Consider the following 18,406-nt stretch of genomic DNA (forward strand, 5'->3'; position numbering starts at 1 on the left):
CTGCAGCGCATCAGGAACCTCTTCTCCCCCGTTAGGTACCAGGACCTCGGCACAGCCTCTCCTCAAGGTTTATGGAAGACTTGATAAAAATAATGCCTGTGTTAAGCTGCCACCTCTCCAGCCCCTTTACTTTTGACATCCTGGGCAGGCGCTGGGCGGAGGGTCGGCAGCAGCCGGGAAAGCTGCCGGGGGACCAGCGCCTGTGACCGGCTACGGCGAGAGGAAACCTGGCGAGACACCGGCACAGACCCCTTTTCTTTTTAAACTGGTTTTATTCTACACAATTTTTTTAAACAACATTCATAAAACATTAATTACAAAAATGTACTGATATGGGGTAGGGGGTTTTTTTTTGTATACCAACAATCAGAAATTCACATTTTGAAAGGATACTCATACTTTTAAGACACACATTCAAATACTTTACTTTCAGATACAAAATTTTAAGGGAATATAAATCACTTACAAGGAGCAGTTGTCCAAAAAAAAAAAAAAACCAAAAAGGAATAATCTTAGACTTCAGGGTCTGACTTCTGCATCGAATTGAGTGTCTGCTTTAAGGCTGCTGGTGCCCAGCAGCCCCGGGCACCTCACAGGACCTGGGTCAGAAAAAAACCCCAACGGGTTGCAAAGCTACTAACAGTGCTTGCAGCCTTTTACTGAGCCTTTCTAGTGGGTACCGACACCGCGAGGGTGAGCATTACCAGCAAATCGGTGGGGCAAAGCAATGCATCCCTCCCCGAAAACCCACAGGCAGGATTTTTTTCCATCAGCGATGGAGGTAACGCCGACCGTGATGGGCTCGGAGAGCAGCAGGGCTGGAGAAAGGCACAGGGATCCACAAACGGGGCGGGGCGGTGATGGCAGCAGGCTTGGAGGGCCTGCTTTAAAAACAAGCCATCTCATGAATCACCCCAAATGGCCAAAATTCAAGCCTTCGCCCCCGGTGCTCTTATGTGGAATCAGCTCCAATATCCACCCATCCGGAAGCAAATATTTGGTTTCATCCTGCTGGACTTCAGGGAAGGGAGGGAGAGCAGGGTAATTTCCAAATTGCCCTCAGCCTCCCCAAAAAAGTCTTGTCTCCTGCTTTAATGGGTTCCAATGGCTGAAACAGGATATGCTGGGAACGTTCGGGCCTCGAGAAGTCATGTCTTTTTCCGAAATGATTGGATTGAATGCACTCGGCAGCCAAAAACCCAATTGCATTCAGGCAAGCTGGCCGTCACCGACCAGAAGAGGAGCATCAATGCTACTCAAAAACCTGCTCCAGTAAACAACTTGCCTTACACGCCACAGTTAAAAATGTACAAAAAAAAAAAAAAAAAAAGCTTCATTCCTTAGTAAAATAGACACTAAGTCTTGCCTCTAATGCTACGGTTAAGAGCTACGCTTGCCTTGCCAGTCAGAGGTGATGTAGAGTGAGCATTGGGAAGTACGTTACAAAAAGAGGAGAAATTTTGGAGATACCTCCTTCCAAAGCCATGTTTTGCAGAAAAATGGGAGGGACTGTGTGTCTTTCCTCTCCTGCCTCGCTTCTGCCAGCGATTGCCAGCGCGGTGGCATGGCGGGGGCGGGAAGAGGAGACATGGGGGCACTCGCAGCGTCTGTCCTTGGTGGGAGCACTAAGGGCGTTGCAATGTTTGCAAAAATAAAACAACGAAACAGGATGAGCCCACCAAAGCCCAGCGACAACCTCGCCGTGCCAAGCTGGTAAAACGCCTGGAGCCACGTTCATCCCCCCCGACCACGGGGAGGGTCACCCCTGCAGCCGTCCCCAGGGCTCAGCTGCAAAGCCCACTCGGAGCTGCATGGGGATGGCAGCTCCATCCATCCCTACGTCTGCTTTCCTTCCAAGGGCTCTCAAAAAGAAGGGAAACAGCTTTATTTCAGTTTGTTGTTGCCACTGGACCCCCTCAACAGTGCCAGCTCCATCCCTGCCCAGCGTTAGGCGGAGGACATTGGAGCAGTATTTAAGGAGCACTTATCAATCACAGCATTCTCCCCAGAGGTTAAAAGGGCAGCTGAGATTTAAACAAAAGCGCCTGAAAGAGCTGCCCGAGTGTGTGTTTTCATGGCAGAAAGGCAGCAGCTCCAGCGGCAGGAAGGGGCTGCCCCACTTGCCTTGGCAAAGCAGCCGGGGCTTTCAAAGTCATTCCAGTTTTCTGCTTCCAGCTGGATAAGGAGAAACAAACTCTGCCAGCATGAAAATTATTGAAGCTAAAATAACCAAGGTAACCCCCAAACAAAACCCTGTTGGGTACAGAGACACGTGAAAGCTGGGAAATGATTTGCAGTGAAGGATGGAGGGACAACAAGGGTCTCGGCTGGATCTGACCCTCTGCATCCACAGGATTTGGTCCAAGGTCACCTTTATGCAGGTTGTTATTCTGAGGACTGTGTGGCCATATATAGATGCAGATGTCAGCCAGGGTTAAAATCCACCCTAAGCCTCCTGAGATGCTGAACCGGAGCGCTCTGAGCAAGCATAGATGAGATCCTCAGCACCAAAACAGACTGCTCAGAGCCAATCGCTCTTAGCACCAACGTACCAACACCAAAAAGGACGCTCTATTGCTGTGCAAAGCGCTCCTGTGGCACCGTCATGCCCAGAAGGGCAGGAATGGCCCAGCTGCAGGCCACCGCCCTCTCCCAGCTACTCCAGAAGAGGCAGCTCAGCCCGGAGGGTTACAAAGCTCCTCGACTGCCGGCATGGCCGAACCAGCAGCCCCAGACCACCACGATGGTGGGAAGCACAGCCAAAATGTCTCGAAACTGGGGGTCCCCAAACCCCACGGTACCGCAGCAGACCTGCAAAAGCCCTCAAGCTTTGGTGGCAACTAGGATGTGGCCTTCCCACAGCAGGGAAATGTTAGGAAACCTCAACCCCAGCCAATGAGTAGCCCAGAATTTGTTAAATTAAGCTATGTGACTTAGAAACGCATATTTCCCTGGCCGCAAGACCTCAGGGCAGGGCATGCTGCAATGAAACAGCTCCCGCAGGTAGTTCCAGCTTTGTTACACAGCTCAAAAAAGCTCTAAGCCATGAATCACAGCACTTCTTGGGCAGCTCCTGCAGCTGCTGCCCTGCCAGCCTTCCCATTGCCTGGGCAGCCCTGAAAGGCTGAAACCACAACCACCCCCTGAGCCCTCCCAGCTCAGCTGCCCCGCTCCGTCCCTCAGCCAGAATGAGAGGAGTTAAACCCCGTGCCTCACCCTGTAGCAGGGGGAAAAAAAAAAAAAAAAAAGGAAAAAAAAAGACAACAACTTGTTTTTGAACACCCTCAAGCTAAAGATTTAGAAAGGCAGCCCCAGCCAAGCCCCGAGCAGGGCGCTGCTGGGACACGTCCCACGCTTGCTGTACACTTACATAAGGCTACGCGTGCGCCTGCAGCTCTCCAAACACCCTGGGCATGGAGCAAAGCTGCTCCCTCCCCACTCCCTTCCACCCCCGAGGGGCTCGATCCGCTCCTGTGCCCTCGCTGGCTCCCGAAAACAGCCAAGCCCGGGAGTGCTGGGCTCCACCTTCCTCTCCCAGAGGAAGGGAGTGGGGCAGGAATCACAGCCTGGCACTCGCAGGGGAGGGGGAAGGTTGGGGTTTTTTTTTTAATTAGAAAACTGAATAAAAGGTAGTTTTTGCCGTGAACGCTGCCTCCTGTTCAGCCCTCGCCTGCCCAGAGGCCACGGGTGCGCTGGGCCAGGACGAGCAGATCCTGATGGAAAGAAACAGGAGGGGTTTTAGTATGAAGCTTTTTGCAACAGGCGGGCACCTATTTGGCGTCACAGCACCAGGCTACAACAGGCTAAAAGGCTGTTTCAGAGACCAATGACATTTTTCCCTGTTTATAGATGCTCAGATCGCTACAATCCCACTTCTCACATGCCACGAGTCTGCAAAAATCCTTGCAAGCCGCCCGATACTCAAGGGACAATCTAGACGCACCAGACAGCAGCGTTTAGCTGACAAACAACCCCAGAAATACTCCCCTTTGTGTTGACAGACTACTCCAACCTTTGCCCTTCCCGTTCCCATCTGTGTTTGCAGATGAGGTGAACCTTTCATTGCTGTTGCTCAAACATGCCTTCCCCGCTGCAGAATTTGCCCTTGTCTTGACCAAGGGCAGGATCGCGACCAGACAAAGATGCTGAGGGTGGGTTTGGGAGGCTGGTACCAGATATTGTTCCAGGGTAGGATAAGGGGTAGATGCTCTTGACCAAACTCGGGTGGCCCATGAACGCACCTCATCACTCAAAAATCTCCTAGAGGGTAGATAATAAGAGCCATGGGCAAAGACCAAAATGTAGAGGGGATGAACGTGGGTACCACCATCCCTCCCGGGAAGAGAGCTGGCTCCTGGCTGACAGAGCTGGTCCGATGCCGCTGCAGTGCTAAGCACCCGTTGCACCAAATGCAGGCTCCTCTCGGGGCAAAGACCTTCACAGGAAGGTGGAGCATTTAAAGCAAGTGGAAATCTGTAGGAATTTGGGATTTGAACCATAAACTGTCTTATGAGCCAGAGATTTTGCCACCATAAAGTCTCATGAAAAGCTGGGTGCAGTCATCGGTGGGCTCTGCCGTGCAGCCACTTGCTCAGGCCAGATGTGGGTTTGAGGCAGTGCTGCTCATCCTCTCCTTGGTCTGAAGAAGTTACTTGTTGAATTTCAATCCCTCCTAAGCTGTCCTTCAGGGGGCACGGAGGTCAAAAATACGATTTAAAGAACTTCATTGATCTCCAATGTGAATAAGAGCCCCACAACTCACAAAAGGAGTTAAAACGCAATGTGCTTCTTTCCTTTTGCTGTCAGACAGCTTTGAAGATGCCCCACTGCCAATGCACCTGTCTGAAAAGCATCACTTTAATGCCCTGCCCCAGGCTAAGCCTGGCAGATCCCACCAGTGCCGGGGCAAGGGCACCATGGTTCGGCTCCCTGCAATGCACGGGCGTAGGCATGCCCTGCCTTCCGATGCAGCTCCTGCCGCCTCCTGTGGCTTCCTAAACCAAGCAACGGGTCACCAGAGCCATAGCAGACAATGCAATATGGGCAAGGAAGGGTAAAAACAGCCACAGAAAAGCGTATTGAAGACAAACGGACATCTTGTTTTTATAGTCATAAACAGACACGTCACAACACACCAGTTAGTTTTCCAGCTCTTACGGGGACAGAAGGGCCACAAGACCACAAGACCTTATAACACATTAGCCAGTGCAGATTAAAAACAGGGACAGAGGGGCATGCAGGATCCTGAGCCTATATACAAAGGTCCCACTGCTGCCTGTGGGAGGGGGGCCTCCTCTGAATCCCAGTTTCCACAGCAAAGTTTTGTCTTGGTGTTACAAACTCCGACACTCGCCCAGGGACTGAGGATTGTTTCCATGGCGTATGTACCTCTTTAGGCGTCTCATTTTCTAATGGCAGGTGAATAAAAATGTAAAGCCAGCGAAGGATGGTTTTGCAGTGTGGCTAAATGTGAGCTTTGTTTCTTGCTCTCTCCTGGGTTATTATTCCCAGGAAAAGGTACCCTGGTCCCAGCCAGCACCTCATTTGCACAGGGAACCACCAGGGCAGGAGGACTCCCCTCGCACTGTGCCACACACCTGAGCGATGCCTGGAGATGATGAATTTCTACACAAGGCTGAGCTCTGCCTTCGCTCTGTGCGGCGGGCACCCATGGGCTGTGCTATTTTCTTGAGCTCTCTCCCTCCCCCTCTGGGGATGGCACTGACCCCGCACCAGCTCTGCATGGCAATGCACGGGCTACGAGTTCAACGCTGCCAGGGCTTTTAAACCCTTTGGAAACACCGGGCTTCCCCTGCCAATACTGACTCGTGGTTATTGCTGCATAATACACAACTGGCCCCAAAGAAGAGTGGTGGCACCCCGTGCCCCGAGCCAGCTGCACCCCTGCATCCCTGGGTGCAGGGAAGCTGCCTCCCGGCACAAGCGGACCCGTGACACACGGGGCTCCGTCCCAACCCTGCGTGCCTTGACACCTCTGAAGTGCCCATCTCGGCGGCCGTGGTTTTCACCTTGCAGAGCCAGCTGCCGTGGGCTGCGCTGGGAGCTGCTCCTCTCTTTTGCACCTCCAAAGCCCGATCATTAGCTGCTGGGTGAGAAAACAGAGTGGCTGAGGACCTGCTGGTCTCGTCCATGCGTTTTTAAGGCATATTTTGCAGGAAGGGGGTGCTTCCACGTGGCTCTGTTTGATGAGGGCGGCAGGACCGGAGCCGGCTGATCTCCCCATCATCCCAGCTGCAGCTCCCTGGGTGCGTGGGAGAGCAGCAGAAAAGGAGGAGCGAAGATTAAAGTGGGACTCGCTGACCATTTATTTGGTTTGTGCATCGGACTAAAGCACTGGTTCCTCCTTCAGATCTGCTGGCTCCGAAACAGCCTCTGGCACTGGATGAGGAGGGTGCCGTCTTGCTTGGACGTGACACCCGAGTGACACCAGAGAAGGATGGACAGCTGCAACGTTCAGCAAGCTCCATCGGTGGCCTGCTTTAAAAAGGCATTTATTAGCTGTAAACCTCTGTCGTGACGTACAGAAAACTTGGGAGAGGAGCGGGAGATCGATCAAGTTTGACTCCTCGTGAGAGGCCTCCTTAGAAAAATGGTTAGAGGAAAAAAAAGGCGGCTTTGAAGTCAAAACTGTCCCGAAAAAGAGCGTTTCCGCTAGTTAAAAGCCTTTAACTAGAAGAACTTTTTGTGTTTTCTTTTCCTTTACAAACATAGTGCATCGGTGATCATTGAGAATTATGGTCCATCTAAAAAAGAGCCTGTGCTTGGGCTACAGAGAGGCTGCTGGTGGCGACAGTGAGTGTCAGTGAGCGGAGGCGTTACATGTGTGCTTCGGAGGCAGGGCTGCCCGGCAGCAGCTCCCCGTTCACCACCGCCTCCGAGACCAGCATCTTGTCTTTGCCGGAATCCAGGCGCTGCTTCTTCAGCATCCTCTGATGGACCAGCGGGACGACGGAGAGCACCAAGCCGCCAATGATGGGGGGGACCCCGGCAAAATAAAAGGCTGCGTCGTAATTCCCAAAATAATCATTGAGGTATCCTGAAAGAGAATAATGGTGGTTATAGCCACGTCAGCCTAATGACCAACTTGTCTCCTCCGTCGAGTGAGAGCTGCAGCTTGCTTCAACCACCAGATTTGGGGAGATTTAGGTTTTTAAAACAATCTTTTTTTCCCGCTGCATTCCTTGGAGTTTTAATGCCCTGGATTAAAGGATGTGCTCAGCCAACATTGTGTAGCAAGGAAGCCAAGAAGGAAAGCCTCAGCCATCCTTCTTGTTTAACCAGAAGCGGACACAATCAGACACGGCCCAAACAATCCCAAATGCAAGCTGAGACAGTGTTCAACAACCAAACGTTTCAGGTGGCTCTTCCCAGCGCCTTGCTGGCCAGGAGGTAATAGGAAAAGGGGGCAGGGGCTGTTCTTCTGCAGATTGCCTCCATCTGGAAGCCCTGCTTTGCTTACAGGTATTTGATCTACATGGGGATGTCAGCTGAAAAATACATGCTGCCAGTTACAAACAATAAACAGTCCCTTAAAATCCAATGATGTTCTGCACTTGTTAGTTCGGCAAGTTCTGACACAGCCAGGCATCCCTGGAGAATAATGCATTGCCCTTTATCGGCACTGGAAAATCCCTCTGAGTTTTCTCCTGCGTAGGCATTTGCCTGGGGATTAACATCCATGAAATGAGTCCCTTCACCCAGCCCTGTGCCTAGCAAGCCCGATGCAGGGGGTCCTGCAGCAGCACCCTAATGGCGCCTGCAACCCACACATTCCTTCACGAGGGCATTAAACTGAATTTTGCTGCCAGAAGCAGAAAGATCAGAGACGCTTACACAGATTTAGCTTAGTGATTGCTGAGGCAGGCATTCTGCTGTTCAAGGGCCGGCTTTGGCAAAGTGCTCGCTGTTAAGGACGTTGTGGTTATTGCTACGCTTAAACACACACCCAAGTCTTGGGAGGACAGAGGCGCGAGTGTATCCAGCTCTAACTTTGATTCAGCAATCCAGGGGCTGAACTTACTGATGAGCAATCAGGCCCCAGATATCTAAAAGGACTTTTAGAAAACTAATATCTGCCAATTTTCAGCTCTGCTTCAAACAGAAATCAGTTAATGTGATCTTGGGTCGCTCTCACTGTTCTCCCGCTGGTTACCTTTCATCAGCCTGGAGAAAGGCCCTGAGATGCTACAGGACATAGCATGGAGTGATGCTACACCCGTACTTCAACCCCCATGCAACACAATAAGCCAGAAAATTCAAAACCGTACGTCTGGTCTCACACCAAAATATCACCATGGGTGAAAGCCGCTACAAGCATCAGCTCCCTCACAACAGCTGGGTCCGGGTCCGGCACCGCGGCGCTACCAACCTGCTATCGGCGTACCCGCAGTCATGGGCACAGCCATCAGCCCCATGAGGTACCCTATGGCCTGGGACGCCTGCATGGGCCCCACCAGCTCGAAGGCGATAGGGGCCATGATGGTGGTGAAGAAGCCATCGCAAAGGCCGAGGAAGAGGCAGATGACAATGACGCCCTCGAACCCTCGGCACTGGGGGATCATCATGCACAGGATGCCCAACAGCATGAAGGACGCAACCTGGGGAGACAAAAGTGGGCATGTCATTGGGGTGCAGGATGAGTGGGGGTGGGCAGCGGGAAGTGTCACAAAGATAGCACTGAACAGGTCAACAGCATCGCCCCCTCCTCTGGGCCCAGCGACGCCATCCAACCTCTGCTCTCATCTCAGAGAGGCCCTTAAGAATAACCTTTTAAGAAGCTTTAGGAAGGATTAGCTGCTGGATTAGCTGCTAGATTTCAGCAGTTCGTTTTTCAAAAACCACAAGAAGGTGAGAGGGTGTCTACCAGTTTGGGATGAGTTGGGACCACAGAGTTGGATTGCCGAACGGACACTGAGACCTCAGGTCACACGTGTAACTTCTCCGTACACCTTTCTATAATAAATTTTCTTCCCTAACAGCAGACAAGGGCATTGGTTGGTAAAGGATTTGTGATCTGTGGCTGACAGTTATTGAGCAGAGTGTCAATACTGATGTAGAGATGCTACCCCCTGACCTGCAGTCGTTACCCAGCAGCTACGTGGAGGGTCGGACACAATGTACCTGCAGGTAAATCTTCTTCAACCCGGGAATGCAGTCGCCAATGCGGCCTGAAACCAAGCGGCCCAGCCCTGACATGGCTCCGAGGCAAACCAGGAGGATCCAATCCTTTTTGGTTTCTTGAAATCGCTTCTCCACATATTTTACCTAGGATGGAGGGAAGGATGCAAGGACATGAATCCTCGGTAGGTTAACCCCTCTCATACCCCAACAAGGGACAAGACTTCTGCAGATGGCTCGTAGCTTTGGGGGTGGTTGTGTGACCTTCATGTCCACGCTGACCTGTGCACACCACCTCTGCCCAGCCAAACCCAACAGCTCCCTCCTCTCCTACTACCGATGCTTGTCCTCGGGAGCCATGGGAATTGATTGCTCTACCCACCGTGTTGCAGAGGACACATAAGAGCATTAAAAAGGTGTCTCCTCTGATCACTGTTCCCATTTCCAGGACATGCCTGCAGCAGTTTCCTAGCTTTGAGGCTTTTGGTGACTCTGTCCCCACTGCCCGTCTCCATCTTCCCACCTCGGAGGAGCCCCTTCACTCCGGGCAAAGGGACCTCCTTCCCCTTCCAGTCCCAGCCAAGGCTCTTACCAAGTTCATGTAAGGTACGAGATATCCCAGCACAGCAGTAGCGATCCCAAAGGCCCAAATCCGATAGGTCTTTCTCCGGAAAACCCTCAAGTTGAAATACTTGCGCGTCTGGGCCCAACACTGCTGCCGCATGCTCCGGCTGCCCAGCTTGTCCTGCCCATCGTGCTGAGAGTCACAAGAAGGTGGCAAGATGGGCCGATAGGTCAGGGACAAGAATACCTGGATGAGCATTAAGGCACTGAGTACTTGGAAAGTATGTGCGAGCCCAATGGCTTTTCCGACCATCTTCAGGAAGAAGGGGAGCGGCACGGAGATGAGGCAGCTGCCGCCGGCCACGATGCCGTTGGCCAAGCCAAGGCGGCGCTTGAAGTAGTGACCAAGGATGACCAGTGAGGGCTGGAAGGCAAAGGAGCTGCCGCAGCCGAAAAGGATTCCGTATGTGAAATAACGAACTTCCAGAGACCTAGTGGGGGAAAAAAAAAACAACACATCGAGGCGGTTATGTTACGCAGAGGTAAGGAAGCCTTCTCCCCCACGGTCCTGCAAAACCTGGAGTCAAGACCCAGGTCTCACATACCACAGGTGCTACACAGGCAACCTGACCTCAAGGAGCTTATTCCCCAGCCTGAGCAAGGATTATCCTCATTTCACAGCTGGTGTGTTAAATCTTCAGGAAAACGAAGTCTAGCTGGGGAGTGCTTTCTGCAAAGAAGAGAAGGCGGCAGCCAACCTGCCCTCCTTGGGAAGTTAACCTAACTTGAATGGTTTTTAAATTACAGCAAGCAAGATTTTCTAAGGTAGGCAGGATGGGTTATTTTTAGCTAGAAATCAATTTTTTTTCCAACTGAAAGGACTAATTGAAAACATTCTGCATCCAGTGTTTGAAAGCAGAAGGCACCTACCCTGCTGGTTATTAGGCACTTAGGAAGGGAACACTGCATTTCTGCCCAGGCTCCAGGCTGGTTAATTAAGTTCTTCTTTAAGCTTCTCTGGGAGCTTCAATTAGATAGTTAATAGATCTCATTTGTACCTTACATTGGTGGCTGCACTTGAGGAGTGCAAATAACCCGTTGTGTTTCTCTACAGATGAAGGCTTTTTCTTCATGCCTGTGCAATACATTCAGCTGCTAAAGTCTGCCATGAAATACTGTACGGGAGCAGAGTGCGATGGAAATGTTTGGGCTGCTCACCAGGCAAGCGCTGCTGCACGAACGGGGTCTTTACTCCAACACTGAGAACTACTCATGTGAAATACTGAGTGCTGCTCATGAAGCCAGTGAGAAGCGAGCGAGAAGCGAGCAGCCCAGCTCTATCGGAGAAGTTTGAAGTTGAGAAAACGTTTACAAGCACATCATTTCTTCCATTACACACTTGTCTCCTTAGCTAGCCAAGCAGAAAGCAGAACGTGCTTGCTATACCCAACGCCTCAGAGACAAATGACTGTAATGAAAGACAATTTCCAGCTACTTCAGAATGAAGCCACATCAGAAGAGCCCTCTGCGGGAACCGGGCAAGCAGCTGGGCTATGCAGGCTGTCTCCGACCTCCCACGCACCAGCCCTGGCCACCTCAGCTGGGTCACACCAGCTTTGGTACTGCAGCTAAGCTGACGTGTTGGATAAGTGGAGACAAATGCCATGGTCTCCATCTGCTCCCTGTTGACACTAAGACACCCCTGCATGATCAGGAGCTCCTTTCAGCCATGCTTCTTAGCCAAGATTTCCCACCCTGCTCACTGGGAATCAGCCAGATGCTCTGCAGTGGGAAGGGAGGCATCGTCTCCCTTGGACAACAAGGTCTCCCATGGATAACAGACAAAGAGGTCTCCCTCCAACACTGCTTCTCAGAGCTCACAACTGGAACAGCCCCGGCTCAGCCCCGCTGGCAGAGGTTTGGGGGATTTCTCTCTGCGGGAGAAACCAGGCAGAAATTGCAGAGTAGAAGGAGAGGCAGATGAAAAGGGACCCAAACCCCAGCACAGAACACTTAATGGTGCAGAAAAGGAGGGCTGGGAGGGCATTGGGGGGCATATGAAGACAGCCCTGCTGAACTGGCCACCACCTCCTATTCCTCACGTCAAAACATCTCCCTTAAAACTGGAGGGAATGTGAAGTCTTAACACAACTGGGACTTCTCTCTTCTCGCGGGCGCCTACGATCTGTGGCTCGAGCTGATTACGAGTGCAGGCGACACCCTGGTGCAAGGCAGCAAAGCGAGGAAAGCACTTGCTTCAACCCCATCCAGAAAACTTCAGCCTTCCCCAGAGCTCTGCTTTTCAGCAGATTTTGTTCATTTAGTAGTTTTCATACAAAACTCCCAATATTTTGAGAGTAGGAGGAACCGAGCATGAGCTGGGCGCTGGGGTCCTGCCGTGCAGGCCTGGTGGCTGAGTGGGTTTTTGGATCAGCTTGGTGCAGCGCTGGCAACCGCTGCTCCTCTGTTTGGACAAAGCAAACCCATCTGAGAGAAACCAGGAGCTAAAGGGTTGATTAGCCTTGACCCAGCCCTGCCTGAGCCCCCCAAACCCAGGCTGCGTCTCTCCTTCCAGCAGCAGCTCACGAACAGCAGCTCCCTTTGCACCAGTGCACGTAGCCCAGTCAGCACTGGGTGGGTCATCTCCAGCTGCGGCTGGGGGAGCTGGCAAGGGGGACAAGAAAATAAAGGCTTCCCCATTGTTCTGGGTGAGCAAGGGCTGCTAGCTCCAAATTTTGGGACCAGCCTTTGCCATCCAGATGGAGCATTGCCAAATCCTGCAGCCCCGCTGCTCTTCCTCCGGCTCCGGCTCAGCTGTGCTGAAGGCAGCTTCCCTGGCCACGGTCCAGCTGCAAAGGGGCTCCTTTCTCCCTTAAAAGGCAGCCAAAGGAACGCGAACCAAGAGCGAGAAGGCAGGAAATAGGGATTTCAGTTCTGGAGCTCTCCTGGAAATAATATTCTTCTCTGCCTGTACCGTCTGATTTTTTTTTTTAAGCCCAACACAACAAGCCACTGGCAGCAACGCGGTCCCAAGAGCTCTTTTTCTTTGCACGAACATTTCACAATGGTGGCGGCGGGGGGAAGTGTCCAAGCTTCGCTGATTAGAAGGAAAGCAAGATTACATGGGAAGTGCCTGTGATCTGCACTGCCAGGAGCTTGGGCAAACCTTCCCTCAGGACCGACTGCACTTTTTCTGATTACTATTATCTTTTGAAATACAAAGGGGTGGCATCTGCAAAGGAAGTCGCAGAGGGTGGTTCCTTCCATGCTGCTGCCCGTATTGCTGATCGAAATGGTTTTAGCATCCCACGTCTCCCGGCTGCAATCGGCCCCAGTGCCTGGGGCTTTGCCAGGAGGCTCAGCAGCCGCCTCCCCCCTCCCAGCACACGTGGGGGGCTCCCGCAGCTGGGGACCCATCACACAGCACGTATCCACAGGGAACCACGGTTGGGGCGAGCACGAGGGTCTCACGGACCAGGGTAAAAGGGAGCTGGTGTCCCGCTGCCCTGCGCAGGCAGGGTGGGCAGGGAGGAGCACAGTGCGGGCAAGTCGCCCTCTGGGAAACTAGTGTGTATTTACTTGTAAAAAAGCCCACTTTTTGAAGCATTTTAATTAAAACAATATTGATTTTAACTGAAATCCAACCCAAAGCAATGTTTTTGTGCAGAATTCAAAGCAAATGACGCTTTGGAAGGTGTCTCCACGGTGCCTTTGAGACTCCATTTAACAAGTGCCACATAACGGGCCCCAGAGGTGACCTCTTTTTGCTCCCACAAAGATGCAAATGTCTTGGGTTGGAAAGATTCACACCTTGAAACAGGTACACCCACCACCCAAATGCACATCGGCGAGCACCTGCCAGCAGAAATTCATGGCACGGGCTCAGCCGTGGAAAATGAGGAGCAGCAATCGCCCCGTGCTGCCGAAAATGCCCGAGCCAGCACGGGAACAGCACAAACTGCTCCAATCCCCATCTGCATCCCCTTCCCCACCTGCCTTGCATGGAAACTCCCTCTTGCCAGGTGTAACCCATTAGATGGTATTTGAAATATTAATTTACTTTCAGTACCAAATGTGAAATTGGTTGCAAAGGAGACCAGTTTTGTCCACAATCATCTCTTTGGAGCTGTCCGCAAGAGGCATGCCAACATCTCGCTGCCTGTTTCAAAGACCAAATGAAGGACCCGAGGGCTGAAATCCCATAAAATAAAGTCCCTCGCTCAGATAAAATTCACTCTCTTTTTATATAAGGACAAAAGAGCAACTTGGTTCAATTTGGAGAGAAACAGGCTACGTGTATGTGGGCATTTGGGATGTCAGGAGACCTCTCATCTGGATGAAAACCACTCGCTTTGCCCCAAAAGGCAGCAGCAATGTGGAGGCGGGGCGGTTGCAGGGAACAGTGAGGAAGAGGAGCTCGCTGAAAAGCCGGATGGCCCCTCTGCAGCCTTACTTGGTGAAGGAGCTGGAGAGGAGTCCGATGAAGGCGATGGCAGCTCCCGAGGCTGCTGTGGTCCGGCAGCCAATCCGGTCGGTGAAGATGCTGACGATGGGAGAGCAGAAAAAAATCATGCCCATGGCCAAGGAGCCGACCCATGCTAGGGAAAGAGAGAAGAAAGGCGACGGTCAGGGTGGGACATCAGACAGGTGCCAGAAGGAGAACAACCAGGGACTGACTCCAGCTTTGAAGGTGGTCTCAGCAAAGAGGCAGCCCCATCACACTATTAATTAGCAGGGCAGCTCATAACTAACGTGGTTACCGCTCGCGCTGCCCGCCAGCATTGTGGCTGGGGCGCAATCTGCGGCGTCTCACTCTTCACCCGTGCAATGGAGGAATGGTCAGGTTTTCCTTTTACTCCCCTCCGCTGGGTTCATACTTGTCCCAGGGACAACACTGAGCTTTCAACGCTTTTTTCTAATGGCCCTTGCTGTGTGTGCGATGATGCCTCCACTGATGCTGCTTCCACAGGGGATCTCTCCATGGCCAAAAGCCCCCGGAGCTCCTCAGAGCCCTCTGCTCCCGGGATTTGTCTATGAAGAGTTTCGTATCTTAAGTTATAGCTCTGCATTTCCAGGTACCACACTCATCCATCACTGCTCCCCACTTCCCAGAGCCAGGACTGCCTCACCTCTCCCTCACCCACGTTTAGCAGGGACTCTTTTTGCAGCTGAGCTGATGGGACACACAGGTCGTGCCAGGTTAGATTATATCCCTGGCCCTGCTGGCGATGCCCAGGCGGGACTGTGATCTCATATCTCCTTCCAACCCAACCCTGCAGAAAACCACTGTCTGTCTGGCTGTCTTTTTTCAGAAACTTTTATTATTCACAGATTCTTTCAGCCCGTTGTTTCTTCCTGTCCTCCACCTTCTTTCTTTAATGGTTTCTGTGACTATTTTGGGGAGGAAGGGCAGGCTTTCAAGAAAAGCAATGTGGTAAGGAAAAAAATCTGTCTACCAGCTCTGAGAAGATGCAAAAGATCCCCACGGTGGGGCGTGGGGCAGGGCAGGATGGACGGACGGACAAGGTGCCCCCAGCCCTACCCCGTACCCAAGTGGGGGTACCTCCTGAAGCATCTCTCAACTTCAGGCACTGGCTCTGGGCTGCCAAGCACGATCTGCCCTGCACAGACCCCAGGACATGTGCTCCTTGCTTTTTTTATTCCTCTTTTTAGGGTTGTTTTTTTTGCACCCAAACCAAGCACTCTGCAAACCCTTTTAGCACAGCCCCCGCACAATAACAACCCATCCTTCAAGAGCCGTGAGATTTTCAGAAAATAGCCAGGTCCCTATTAAAAGCCAAATCCTGGCTATATAACAGCCTCTCCAACCTCTGCCTTTCGAAAAGGACCACACAAAGAAGCCCTCGCTAGCCTGGGAAGAACTGACCCTTCCAAATTAATTATAAGTTCGCAAGGACCCAATTTAGTCTGAAGTCTTCCTTAATAAATGCAGAGCGGAGCAATAAAAAGAAAAGCAAGGGCTGCGCGGGAACCTCGTGGGACTCGCCAGGCTCTCGTCTCGACACCAGGCGAAATGCAAAAGGGCAAGGGAGAGGGAGAGGACCCCCCTCTCCGGTTGATTTTCTTGGTTATAAACACAAGGCACAGTGTAATGAAAGTCCTTCTAATAGGATTAGGTGGCACAGCTCCAAAGAGCCGTCCAAAACAACTCCAAGAGGGGGTGAGGGGTGGGAGCAAAGCCAAGATGGGAATGGCTCGTTAAATTGGATAATATACTTCCAGAAATGTTCCTTCTACTCCAGCCAAGGCAGTAAAACGTTAGATGGCCCCGTCATGTTTGAAGTTTGTTATTTTTGGAAATTACTTTAAGAAACGCGGAAATAAAAGCATAAAGCAAAGTATTAAATTTAAAGGGCCAGATTCTGATCTTAATAACCCGGAGATTTACATGCAAATAAGCAATATCAATCTCTGGCCCCAAAAATGCATACTCACCTGCGGAGATCAAAGCAAACCCGGGGCGAGAGGCTCAGCGACGGGCGCTTAAAAGCTCCTCCAGCTTTGGGTTTGTAAAAAGGAGATATCACTCAATTAAAATTGGTAAACACAAAAAAAAAAAAAAAAAAAAAGAGTCCCGTGGCAAATTGCTCTACCTTAGAGAAAGGGCTTACCACAAGCAATGAATAAAAATAGGCTTAGGGAAGAACATCAAGTTAAAATTAGTAAGAACAATAGCCTCACTTCCAGAGCGGGGTTTTGTCTTCCCAGCACTTCCCAGCGAAGCCCCGGGAAGCCAGGAGGGCTGGGCGAGCTCCAGCACTGGAAGGAAACCTTGGCAAAATCTGGGGGCAGGAGAAAGCCGTTTCGGCCCTGGCTCTGGTCCTGGGGTGATTCGCACCAAAACAGCCCCCAGACAGTGGGTTGCACAATTTATCTCCCCATTTTATCCCCAGTGTGATGGCGGTGATCTCCTTTCACCTGGGTTGGGGCAAGGCTGGAGGAAAGCCACGGCAGAAAACCCAGGTTGGGAAAAAAACAGGGTTCAGGTGAAGTGTAGCCCCAAACCTGCCCTCCGGACACAGAGCCGGGGTCCCTGGTTCCACTCCAGGGGATGAAAAGTTTATTTTTGGCAATCTGTGTGAGCAATATTGAAGGTTCTCCTGAACTTTCCTGGACACGAAGGGCAGAGGCAGCCATTCCTCCAGTAGAAACTAGATGGGGCTTAACCAGCCTGAGTCAGGGCTTCTCTTCGGCAGCTCCTCAGATGCTGGAGAAGTTATGACTTGATTTAAAGCCCACAGGAAAAAAAAAAATTGGGAATCTTTGCTTCTGATTTCCATGGGGTTTGGATGAGATGGTTAATTCCTAGCCCAGCCACACCTTCTGTGGCTGATAACCTGGGTGAGATATTGAAACACACAAAGACAAGCCCCGACAAGAGGTGCGAAGCCTTATCTGCCGCGTGGTGCGATCAAGCAGATCCTAAAAGAAACGCTGGACTAAATCCAGCTGAGGACAGGGCTGGAAGGAGCTCAAGAGCTGTGCAGAATTTGGATGGGAGTCGGGTTAAGACTTGATCAAGTCTCGAGGTGCCATAAATCCAACCACCTCCTGGATTTGCCAGCTGAAGGGGCTGGTTTTGGAGCTGCCGTGGTGAGACCTGGCTGGTAACGGCTGAGAAACCTCCTCTCCAAGGAATGCCTTTACAGAAATACCAAAGGCTTCAGAAATTGTTCTTTTAGTTTGGTTTTTTTTTTTTTTAAAAAAAGGCATTTAAAGCACCCTCCTTTTGCAAGGGGGTGGGTGAAGGTGACTTCTGATTTGGGGGCTGGCAATATTAGAGGAGGGTCAACACGTGCTGTCCCTCCCCGATAGCCATCTCTCCGCTGACCCTGCTTGGCACTACAAGTTCTACCGAGACCAGCCACATCCATGCCACCCTGCTCCCACCCGCAGCCCCTCCTAAAGGTAATAAAACAGCAGCTGGGGAGCTGTGACCCCCCGGGGGCATGCATCCCACTCCTCGCAGCTTGCTCCGGCAGGGATGGCAGCGGGCTGGGGGACGGCAGCGGCCCGAGCTGCCACCTGAGCTCAGGCCACCTGCAGCCCCGGATTCCTCCACAGCTGATGGGACCTGATTGGTGATCCTGAGGATGTTCTGGGGTATAGGAGGAGCACCACATGGGGCTGGTGCCCCTTCGCTGAGCAGAAAGGTTGACCAAAGAGAGCATCCCACAGCGTCACCGCACAGCAGGTAAAGCTCCAGCTAAAGCTCCCCAAATTGCTCCTTCCCACCTTGACTTAACAAAGACGGACAAACTGTTGGCCCATGACAACTCCAAAGCAACGTGCCCTTCAACACAGACAGGGGAAGACAGCAGTTGAAGATCTCCAAGGGGAACAGTGATGCAGTGGTGTGGGAGATGTGGGTAACGTGGCCGAGCTGAGCCACCCCCAGCACCGCTCACTCTGGGCTCAAGATGGAAGAAAAATCTGGGAGGTGACCCCTTTGCCCACCAGCCCTGCACCATCAGGCTGTGTCCACGATGGAGGAGCTCTGGGACCATGTACGCCTTGGCCACCACGTCCTCTGGCAGTGGATGACCCTATGGCAGAAGAGGACTGGCATGTGGGGGTCAGGACCTGCAAGAGGGGCCAGGAAGGGCTGTGAGCACCACGTCCGCGCGTTCACGGCAGCAAGAGGTGGGCAGGGCCCCTGGGGTCGGTCCAGACACATCCCATG

The 18,406-nt window shown here is 52.0% G+C and overlaps 1 protein-coding gene across 1 annotated transcript in view; it reads right to left on the reverse strand.

Annotated features, from left to right (window-relative positions):
- Window positions 1-252: 252 nt before the first annotated feature.
- SLC16A2 (solute carrier family 16 member 2) overlaps window positions 253-18,406 on the reverse strand; it is a 40,378-nt gene continuing 22,224 nt past the window's right edge. The window contains exons 2-6 of the mRNA XM_064463411.1: window positions 14,156-14,300; window positions 9,731-10,193; window positions 9,142-9,285; window positions 8,390-8,618; window positions 253-7,057 (exon numbers count right to left, since the gene is read on the reverse strand). Coding sequence (XP_064319481.1) covers window positions 6,837-7,057; window positions 8,390-8,618; window positions 9,142-9,285; window positions 9,731-10,193; window positions 14,156-14,300 — 1,202 coding nt within the window. The 3' untranslated portion in view covers window positions 253-6,836. The remainder of the gene's footprint in view (window positions 7,058-8,389; window positions 8,619-9,141; window positions 9,286-9,730; window positions 10,194-14,155; window positions 14,301-18,406) is intronic.

Source organism: Phalacrocorax carbo, chromosome 11, assembly GCF_963921805.1.
Source record: "Phalacrocorax carbo chromosome 11, bPhaCar2.1, whole genome shotgun sequence".
In the NCBI taxonomy this organism is placed as follows: Eukaryota; Metazoa; Chordata; class Aves; order Suliformes; family Phalacrocoracidae; genus Phalacrocorax; species Phalacrocorax carbo.